General features: G+C 67.4%; 1 protein-coding gene across 1 annotated transcript; it reads right to left on the bottom strand.

The window, feature by feature from the left end:
• Positions 1-121: 121 nt before the first annotated feature.
• PPP1R18 (protein phosphatase 1 regulatory subunit 18) lies at positions 122-7,431 on the bottom strand. The gene is made up of 4 exons (XM_069774032.1): positions 7,337-7,431; positions 3,832-6,009; positions 1,547-1,749; positions 122-1,066 (listed from the first exon to the last, which is right to left on the bottom strand). The coding sequence occupies exons 2-3, from the start codon at positions 6,004-6,006 to the stop codon at positions 1,624-1,626; spliced, it is 2,301 nt and encodes a 766-aa protein (XP_069630133.1). The 5' UTR covers positions 6,007-6,009; positions 7,337-7,431; the 3' UTR covers positions 122-1,066; positions 1,547-1,623.
• Positions 7,432-10,090: the final 2,659 nt, after the last annotated feature.

Raw genomic sequence — 10,090 nt, 5'->3', positions numbered from 1 at the left:
CCCCCCGCCCGGCGTCCGCGCATGCGCGATCCCGCTGTACCGTAACTTAAAAAAAATATATCTATAAACCCGCCTTTTCGCCTCCAGTTTCCCCCCCGCCCCGGTGTCACCAGCCAGGCTCACAGCAGCCGCCATCACCTTTTATTGTCGTTTGTCGCAGTACAGTGCAGCCAAGAGGCGGCGCGGCCCTCCCCACGGTGAGCCGAGGGCTTCGTCGCCGTGGCAACGGGAGTAGGCCTCGGGCTCCGTTGCCATGGCTACGGGAGCAGGCCTCAGGCTTCGGCCTCCTCCGCCATTTTGTCTCCCCTCCACCGCTCCCACCCTCGGCCGATGGCAGCCGGGCCCCCCCCCAACTCCAGACTGTTTCCCCCCACCCCACGCCGGCCACCAGCCACCCGCCACCATCCTTCATGCTCCCACTCGGCCATTACTCCTCGGCCGTTTGGCCTTCCTCGGCCGTTTTGGAGCCTTCCTCCTCACCCATCCCCTCCCTCACCATCAGCCACCACAGCAATAAATCACGTCCCCTCCCCATCGCCCCCCCTCCCCAGCATAGCCCCCCCCCAGCTAATACTGCCATGGCTTTGCCCCCCCCCCCAGCCCAGTTGTAACTGAGCCTAGCCCAGTTCCTAACTGGGGCAGCTCTGGTTGACCCAATACTGACAAAGTTGCCCCACCCCTGGCTAAAAAAAGCCCTTAATTAGGCTAAAAAAACCCCCTCATTAAGGATAATTGCCGCCCCCCCCAACTAGAAAAGCTACAAAATGGGGAGAGAAGAGTGGGATACCCCCCCCCCCCAAAATGTCCCCATGGTGCCCCAGCGGGGGGGGCAGAATGCCGCTGGTTCCCCACAGTGGGGACAGTGTCCTTGTGCCCGCCCCTCCTGGGGCAGTTTTGGGGGGGGGATCCTTGTCCGTGCATCTGGCCCTGTCCAGCCCCGCCGGGGGGTCCCTCAGGTCCGGCCCTGTCCCCCCCTTCGCTGGCAGGGGGGTGGGGGGCCCAGCATGGCTTCCCCCCACCCCCCCGCCATGGGGCAGAGGCCAGGGTTACCGCCTGCAGGACTCATCTGGGGGGGGGGGATGGGGGGTGAGGACCAAAGCATCTGGGTCCCCTATTAGCCCCCCTAACACCCCCAGGGGACCCAGGTGTCCGGGGCCCCCCATTACCCCCTCTAAACCCCCCCAGGTGTCCAGGGCTCCCCATTACCTGCCCTAACCTCCCCCAGGTGTCTGGGTGGCCCCCATTACCCCCCTCACTCAAGCCCCCCCAGGTGTCCAGGGCCCCCCATTACCCCCTTAACCCCCCCCAGGTGTCCAGGGCCCCCCTTTACCCCCCCTAACCCCTCCCCGGTGTCCAGGGCTCCACATTACCCACCCTAACCCTCCCCAGGTGTCCAAGGATCCCCATTACCCCCCCTCAGCCCCTCCTCCAGGGGACCCAGGCATCAGGAGCCCCCCATTACCCTCTTCAACCCCCCCCCCCCCCAGGGCACCCAGGCATCTGGTGCGTGTGTCATTCCCCCCAAAAGCCACCCCAGGGCACTCACCCACAAGCAGGGCACGGGCTCGCAGCCCCCCCGGCAGCCCCCGCACCGGAGGGGGCTCGTCCTCATCTTCATCCTCATCAGGGGCCGAGGGGGGGCCGGGGGGGGGGGGGCTCTTCGGGGGGGCCCCAGGCTGCCAGCGCTGCCCCCTCCGAGGGGTAGCAGAAGGTGCGCTCCAGCTCCCGCTCGCTGAACCAGATCTTCAGCTGGGGGGGGACACAACACAGGACGTGGGGACATTGTGGGCATGGGGACACCCCCCGGGGTCACCCTGGGGGACACCCTGGGGAAAGGGTGGCATGGGGACACCCTGGGGACACCCATGGGGTCACCCTGAGGATGGGGACACTTTGGGGATGGGGACACCCTGGGAAAAGGTGTGGCATGGGGACACCTGTGGAGTCACCCTGGGGATGGGGACACTTTGGGGACGGGGACATCCTGGGGACAGCATGGGGATGGGGACACCTTGGGGTCACTCTGGGGATGGGGTCACCCTGGGGACATGGGACATCGTGGTGACAGAGGTGCAGGGGACGGCCCAGGGATGGGGACAACATGGGGATGACATCACCCTGGGGTCACCTCGGGGCTGGGTTCACCCTGAGGACAAGGTCACCCTGGGGATGGGGACAACTCGGGGACACCATGGGGACCCCGTGGCCCCACGACGTGCCCAGCTCCGGGGAGAAGCAGGGACGTGAGTGTGTCCGTGTGTCGCGTCCCCCCCCTCCACGGGGGTTCCCATGGCAATTAATCCACCTCCTGGCTTAATCGTAATTAACGGGAGGTTATTAATGACCGAGGGGGGGGTCACGTGGCCCCACAGGGTGCGGGGGATGGGAGCGGGGCAGAGGAAGGGGGGGCTGGGCAGGGGACCCAGGCATCCGGACAGCCTCACCCTGCGGGAACCGCTTCCTCCCCCCCCCGCCCCCCTCGCCAGGGTTCCTGTTTTTGGGGTGCCCAAGAGGATTCTGGGCAATGCTGGGGGTGGGTGGGGGGGTGTATCTGTGACAAACAACACCCCCCCCAGTTTAACCACCAGACCCCTCTGTTCCTCCAACACAGGGGGACCCAGATGTTGGGGCCCCCAAGACTTCACACACCCCCCCCAAAAGAAAACAAAACCCAAGAGGGACCCAGGCGTCCGGGTGCGTACCGGCTGCCCGCTTCTTCCGCGGGGGGGTGAAGTGCAGGCAAGAGTGCGGGCAGGACGTGCAGGCAGGGAGAGGAAGCGACAAGGACCCAGGCGTCCGGGTGCCCAACCCCCCCCCCAGTTACTCTCGTTGCCTTCCCACAACTGGGGGGCGGGGGGGGACATGGGACAGGGACGAGGGTTGGGGACCCCAGGAAGGGACAGGGATGGGGACAGGGTCAAGAAGGGGACAGGAGCGAGGGTTCAGGAGGGGACAAGGGTGAGGACAAGGGATGGGGATGAGGGGTCCAGGAGGGGACAAGGATGGGGATGAGGGGTCCAGGAGGGGACATGGACCAGGGATGGGGACATGGAGGTCCAGGAGGGGACAAGGATGGGGACAGAGGGTCCAGGAGGGGACATGAACCAAGGATGGGGACACAGAGGTCCAGGAGGGGACATGAACCAAGGATGGGGACATAGAGGTCCAGGAGGGGACAAGGATGGGGACAGGGGGTCCAGGAGGGGAGATGGACCAGGGATGGGGACATGGAGGTCCAGGAGGGGACAAGGATGGGTACAGAGAGTCCAGGAGGGGACAAGGATGGGGACAGAGGGTCCAGGAAGGGACATGGACCAGGGATGGGGACATAGAGGTCCAGGAGGGGACAAGGATGGGGACAGGGGGTCCAGGAGGGGACATGGGCCACAGATGGGGACATGGAGGTCCAGGAGGGGACAAGGATAGGGACAGTGATGGCGTGAGTCTAGCAAGGGACAGGGGATGAGGACAGGGAACAAGAAGGTCCAGGAGGGGATGAGGATGGGGGATGGGGACAAGGAGGTCCAGGAGGGGACAAGGATGGGGGAGAGTGACACTGGTGGGGCTCCAGGAGGGGATGAGGGGACGGGGACAGGGAGGAGGCTCCAAGAAGGGACAAGGATGGGGACAGCATGGGGTCCAGAAGAGGACGGGGGACAAGGATGGGGACAAGGGACAGGGTGGCAGGAGGTTGAGGGGCTGGAGGATGCACGGCGGGACCCCAGGGGACATGGAGGGGCCACTGGGGGGGCAGGGAGGGCACAACAGGAACCGTGGGGGTGACATGGGGCTACACAAGGGGACATGGAGGGGGACACGGGGAGTCCCTACCTTCTTGCGGTGGGGGTCGTTCTTGGCCAGGCAGGAGCGGGGCAGGGCCAGGTACCCGCCGATGACCTGGATCTCCTCGGCCGTGGGGTAACGCTTCTTGGGGGGCCCCGGGGGAGCAGCCGGGGGGGCGGGAGGCGTCGGAGGGGCGGGAGACCCTCCTTCAGGGCCGTTGGCGGTCACCCCCCGCCGGGGTCGCACCGTAATGGTGTTACCGCTACGGCGTTGGAGGGCCGGGTGGGCCAGGGGGGGCCCGGGTTCGCGGCGGGGCACCCCTCGCATGGCCGCCGGCCCGCTGCCCGCCCCCCCAGCCGGGGCCACCCCGGGGCTGCCAGCACCCGGCCCCTCCCCAGCACCGCCCTCGACACGCCCCTGCATGGGTGTCATGGCTGCCATGGGCGTGGGGGCCGCCGCGGGCGTCACGGTTCCCACGGGTGTCACGGCCACCACGGGCGTCACGGCCGCAGTGGTGGGCCCGGAGCCCTTGGCTGACCCCTGTCCCTCGGCCGTCCCAGTGCCCTCATGACCATCGACTGTCCCTTGTCCTCCTGGTGGCCCCCGTCCCTCGACCATCTTCCAGCTCTTGACCATCCCCTTGACCGTCCCCTGTCCCTCAACTGTCCCCAGGTCCTTGGTTGTCCCCTGGCCCTCAACCATCCCTGGGCTGGTGGCCATCCCGTGGCCCTTGGCCATCCTACGGGTCTCAGCCATCTGCTGTCCCTCAGCCATCCCCTGTCCCTCAACTGTCCCCAGGTCCTTGGCTGTCCCCTGGCCCTCAGCTGTCCCTGGGCTGGTGGCCAACCCATGGCCCTTGACCGTCCTATGGGTCTCGACTGTCCTACAGCCTTCGGCTGGCCCCCGTCCTTCAACTGTCCCCACCATGCCCTTGACTGTCCCCCATGTCTCAACTGTCCCCAGGTCCTTGGTCATCCCCTGGCCCTCAGCTGTCCCTGGGCTGGTGGCCAACCCGTGGCCCTTGACCGTCCTATGGGTCTCGACCGTCCCTTGTCCCTCAACCGTCCCCCAGCCCTTGGCCGTTCCCCATCCCTCAACTATCTCCAGGTCCTTGGTTGTCCCCAGACCTTCAGCTGTCCCCGGGCTGATGGCCAACCCATGGCCCTTGACTGTCCTACAGCCCTCGACTGTCCCCTGTCCCTCAGCTGTCCCCACACCCTTGGCTAAGCCCCATCCCTTGACCAACCCAAGGCCCTTGACTGTCCCCTGTGTTTCAATTGTCCCAAGGTCCTTGGTTGTCCCCTGTCCCTCCACTGCCCCTGGGCTGAGGGTCAGCCTGTGGCCCTCAGCCGTCCTACAGCCCTCGGCCGTCCCCTGTCCCTCCACCGTCCCCACACCCTTGACTGAACCCCGTGTCTTGACCGTCCCCAGGTCCTTGGTTGTCCCCAGACCCTCAGCTGTCCCTGGGCTGATGGCCAACCCATGGCCCTTGACCATCCTATGGGTCTCGGCTATCTGTTGTCCCTCAGCCGTCCCCTGTCCCTCAACTGTCCCCATGCCCTTGGTTGACCCCAGACCATCAACCATCCCCGGGCTGCTGGCCAATCCATGGCCCTTGACCGTCCTATGGGTCTCAGCTACCTGCTGTCCCTCACCTGTCCCTTGTCCCTCAACTGTCCCCATGCCCTTGACCACTCCCCGCGTCTCGACTGTCCCTACGCCCTTGATTGTCCCCAGACCCTCAACTGTCCCCGGACTGGTGGCCAACCCATGCCCCTTAACCACCCCGTGGGTCTCAGCCCCCTGCTGTCCCCTGGCCCCTCCTTGCCCCTCGCACCCCTCATCCCCCGAGGTACAATGGCGGTTGGGGGATGTCCCGGGGGGGCTCTCGGGGAGACCCTCGGTGCTGAGCGAGCGGGCAGGGGGCCGCGGGGCAAAACGACTGAGCAGGCGACTGACCCGACCCCGGGTGGGTTCGCTCTCCCCGCAGCGCTCCAGCCCCTCAGCGCTCCGGCTCAGGCCCGGCGCCAATGCCAAGGACCCCCCATCAGGGACCCCCCCCCCGGCAGCTCCTGCTTTGGCTCGACGCCGTTCCAGCAGCTCCCGCTTCCAAGGGGGCAACTGAGCCGCCCGGTCCCGCTGCTCCCGCTCCCGCCGTCGAGCCGCCTCCTCCTCCCGCCGGCGCCGTTCCAGCAGCTGCAGTTTCCAACCCGGCACGGCCATCGCCTGCGACGGGATGGGGCGATGCGGGGATCGGGGTGGGGGAACGGGAGGGGATCGGGGGGGGACGGTGGAGTTACGGGGGGTAGGGTAGGAACCAAGGATGGGGCTTGAGGAACCAAGGATGGGGTTGGGGAAGGCACCACGGATGGAGCTGGTGGAGGAACCAGGAATGGCGTTGGGGCTGGTGGAGTCACCAGGGATGAGGACTGGGATGGTGTTAGGGGGACACTGGAGCCACCAGGGATGGGCCCAGGGATGGTGGAGGCACCAAGGATGGGGCTGGTGGAGGAACCAGGGATGGGGACTGGGATGGTGAAGCCACCAGGGATGGGGACTGGGATGGTGTTAGGGGGATGCTGGAGCCAACAGGGATGGGCACTGGGATGGTGAGGCCACCAGGAATGGGGACTGGGATGGTGTTGGGGGATGCTGGAGCCATGAGGGATGGTGACTGGGATGGTGTTGGGGGATGCTGGAGCCATGAGGGATGGTGACTGGGATGGTGTTAGGGGGATGCTGGAGCCACCAGGGATGAGGATGGGGATGGTGGTGGCACCAAGGATGGGGCTGGTGGAAGAACCAGGGATGGGGACTGGGATGGTGGAGCCACGGGGGACAAGGGACACCAGAGCCATCAGGGATGAGGGAACCACCAAGGATAGGGACACTGGAGCCACCAAGAATGGGGATGAGGATGGTGTTATGGGAATGCTGGAGCCACCAGGGATGGGGACGGGGATGGTGGAGCCACAGGGGTGGGGGACACAAGGCCACCAAGGATGGGAGGCATCAGGGCCACCAAGGACGGGGACAGGGATGTTGGAGCCACTGGGACAGGAGCCTCCGAGGCCACCAGAGATGGGGACAACCAGGAATGGCAACAGGACCCACCGGGACAGGGCTGACAAAGCCACCAGAGATGGGGACACACTGGTGGATGCTGGTGGGACAGAGAGGGGACACCTGGGGACATGGGGACGGACGTCGTCACCCCCATCACGCTTCCGGCCCCTGACAGCCCCGCACATGGCCGAGGCGGGGGCGGGGGGGGAACCCAGGCATCCGGGGGGGTGGGGGGGCCCATACTTGGGGTGGGGGGCTCGAAGGGAGGGACCCAGGTATCTGGGACCCCCCCCCATCCGACCCCAGGGTGGGGGGCGACTGGGGGACCCAGCTATTCGGCCGGGAGCGCTCCCTTTGTCGGGGAAGGGCGGAGGTGGAAGGGGGGGGGGGTTGGAAGGGAAATCCCAGTCTGTGTGTGTGTCCCCCCCGCACGCGGAGGGACCCAGGAGTCCAGCTGGGGGGGTGGGGGGGGTCCCAGTATACTCACCCCGGGATGGAGCGGGACCCAGGCGGCCGGGAGGGACCCAGGCGTCCGAGGAGGGGGGGGGGGAGGAGGAGGAGGAGGAGGAGGAGGAGGAGGAGGACGGGGGGGGGGGGGGGGATGAAAAGCGGCTTTTCCCGCGGGGGGGGGGGGGGGGGGATGACTCGCAGGAACCCAGACGTCCGGGCGGGTTCCCCCCCCCCCCCAGCTTTGTTATCCACCCGCTGGGGGCTCGGAGGGACCCAGGAGTCCGAACTGGGGGGGGGGAGGGGGGGCGGGGTTAACTCCGAAAAAATCTGCCCGGAACCCAGAAGAACGGGGGGGGACGACACCCAGGCGTCCGGGGGAACCGGGGGGGGACACACACCCAGGCGTCCCTGGGGGGGACGACACCCAGGGGTCCGGGAGAGACCCCAGGACCCCCCCCCCAATGTAGGGGGGGGTGGTCTTTGTGTGCAGAAGGGGGGGGGAGGGGAGAAGGGAGGGGCGGGGTCTATTGGAGGGGAGGGGCTTGTTTGGAGGAGGGGGCGGGGCCGCCGGGGTGTTATTGTAGGGTCGCACAAGCAGCGCCACCGCGCGGTCGCCGGCTGGGGGGGGCGGGGGGGGAAGCCCGGAGACCTGGGTGTGTCCCCCCCCTCGAGGGATCCCCAGATCCCCCCAGATCCCAGTGAACCTCAGGTCACCCCCCCCCGGATCCCCCCCCACCTTGGTTTTGGGGGTCTCCCTTGATTCCTCCCCCCTCCGGGGTCTCCCTGGATCCCCCCACAGATCCTGCCCCCCCCCCGCGGGGGGATTCCCGGATCCCCCCAGATCCCAGTGATCCTCAGGGGATCCCCTACGCCTTGGTTTTGGGGGTCTCCCTTGATCCCCAGGGTCTCCCTGGATCCTCCCAGATCTTTCCCACCAAGGCAGCTCAGATTTTTGGGATGCCCCGGATCCCCCCCTTCCTTAATTCCCAGGATTAGACCATGGATCCCCCCCCAATCCCCAGGATTCTCCCCAGGATTCCTCTCGTCCAGGACCTCCCATATCCCTGATCTCCAGGCTTCACTCCAGGACCCCGCTGTCTGGGAACCCCTGGATCCCCCAGGACCTTCCCTCCCTGGGATCCCCCCCCGCCAGTATTCCCCCTGTTGGGGACACCCCTGGATCCCCCCAATTCCCAGGATTCCCCCCAGGATCCCCTATCCTCGAGACCTCCTGGATCCCCCCTCAACCCCCAGCATTCCCCCCCAGGATCCCTGCTTTCTGGGACCCCTCAGATCCTCCTGGATCCCCCCTGATCCCCAGCGTTCCCCCTGCTCCTGGGACCCCCTGGACCCCCCCCGATTCCCAGGATTCCCCACAGGATCCCCTAGGGACCCCCTGGATCCCCCCCCCAATCCCTAGGATTCCCCCACAGGATCCCCACTTCCCAGACTCCCCCCAGATCCCCAAGAATTCCCCCCCGGGATTCCCCCTCTGGGGACCCCCAGGATCTCCCCACATCCCCAGGCATCCTCCTCCCTCTCCTGAGACCCCCCCCCCGATCCCCAGGATTCTCCCCCTCCCCGGGATCGACCCCCTTCCCAGATCCCCCCCCAGATCCCAGGGATCCACTGGGTCGGTTTGGTCCCCGGATCCTGGGGAGGGACGGGAGGCCGCGGTCACCACCCGACCCTAATTGCCGCCTTCCGGGGGGGGACCCGGGCGTCTGGGGGCCCCACCCTGACCTTTTCGACCTCGCGGCCCAAGGGGACCCAGGCGTCCCGCCGCACCCACCCCGCCCCGAGTCCGGGAGACGCCCTGACCCTGATCCTCGGACGGGAGGGCACCCGGCTGTCCGGGTGACCCCCACCCCCAGAGGGGACCCAGGCATCTGGGTGCCCCCACCCTCAGAGGGGACCCAAGTGTCCGGGTGACCCCCACCCTCAGAGGGGACCCAAGTGTCCAGGTGCCCCCACCCCACCCTCAGAGGGGACCCAGGCATCCAGGTGCCCCCCACCCTCAGAGGGGACCCAAGTGTCTCGGTGCCCCCCACCCTCAGAGGGGACCCAGGCATCCAGGTGCCCCCCACCCTCAGAGGGGACCCAGTTTTCAGCTGCCCCCACCCTCAAAGGAGACCCAGGCATCCGGGTGCCCCCCATCCTCAGAGGGGACCCAGGCATCTGGGTGCCCCCCACCCTCAGAGAAGACCCAGGCATCTGGGTGCCCCCCACCCTCAGAGGGGACCCAAGTGTCTCGGTGCCCCCCACCCTCAAAGGAGACCCAGGCATCCAGGTCATCCCCACCCTCAGAGGGGACCCAGGCATCTGGGTGCCCCCCATCCTCAGAGGGGACCCAAGTGTTCGGGTGATCCCCACCCTCAGAGGGGACCCAAGTGTCCAGGTGCCCCCACCCCACCCTCAGAGGGGACCCAGGCATCCAGGTCACCCCCACCCTCAGAGGGGACCCAAGTGTCTCGGTGCCCCCCACCCTCAGAGGGGACCCAGGCATCCAGGTCACCCCCACCCTCAGAGGGGACCCAGTTTTCAGCTGCCCCCCACCCTCAAAGGAGACCCAGGCATCTGGGTGCCCCCCATCCTCAGAGGGGACCCAGGCATCTGGGTGCCCCCCACCCTGAGAGGGGACCCAGGAGTCCGGGTGCCCCCCACCCCCAGAGGGGACCCAGGCGTCCGGGCGGCCCCGCCAAGCGGGTCAATCCCGGTGACTCAGAGGTTTAGCGCGGGCGGGGCCCGTCCCTGTCCCACTCCCCGATGTCCCCTCCCCAGGCGGTGGCAC

The sequence above is a fragment of the Haliaeetus albicilla genome, chromosome 29, assembly GCF_947461875.1.
Source record: "Haliaeetus albicilla chromosome 29, bHalAlb1.1, whole genome shotgun sequence".
Lineage (NCBI taxonomy): Eukaryota > Metazoa > Chordata > Aves > Accipitriformes > Accipitridae > Haliaeetus > Haliaeetus albicilla.
Note: the sequence above shows the minus strand (reverse complement) of the source record. Positions and strands in the feature narration are given on the sequence as shown.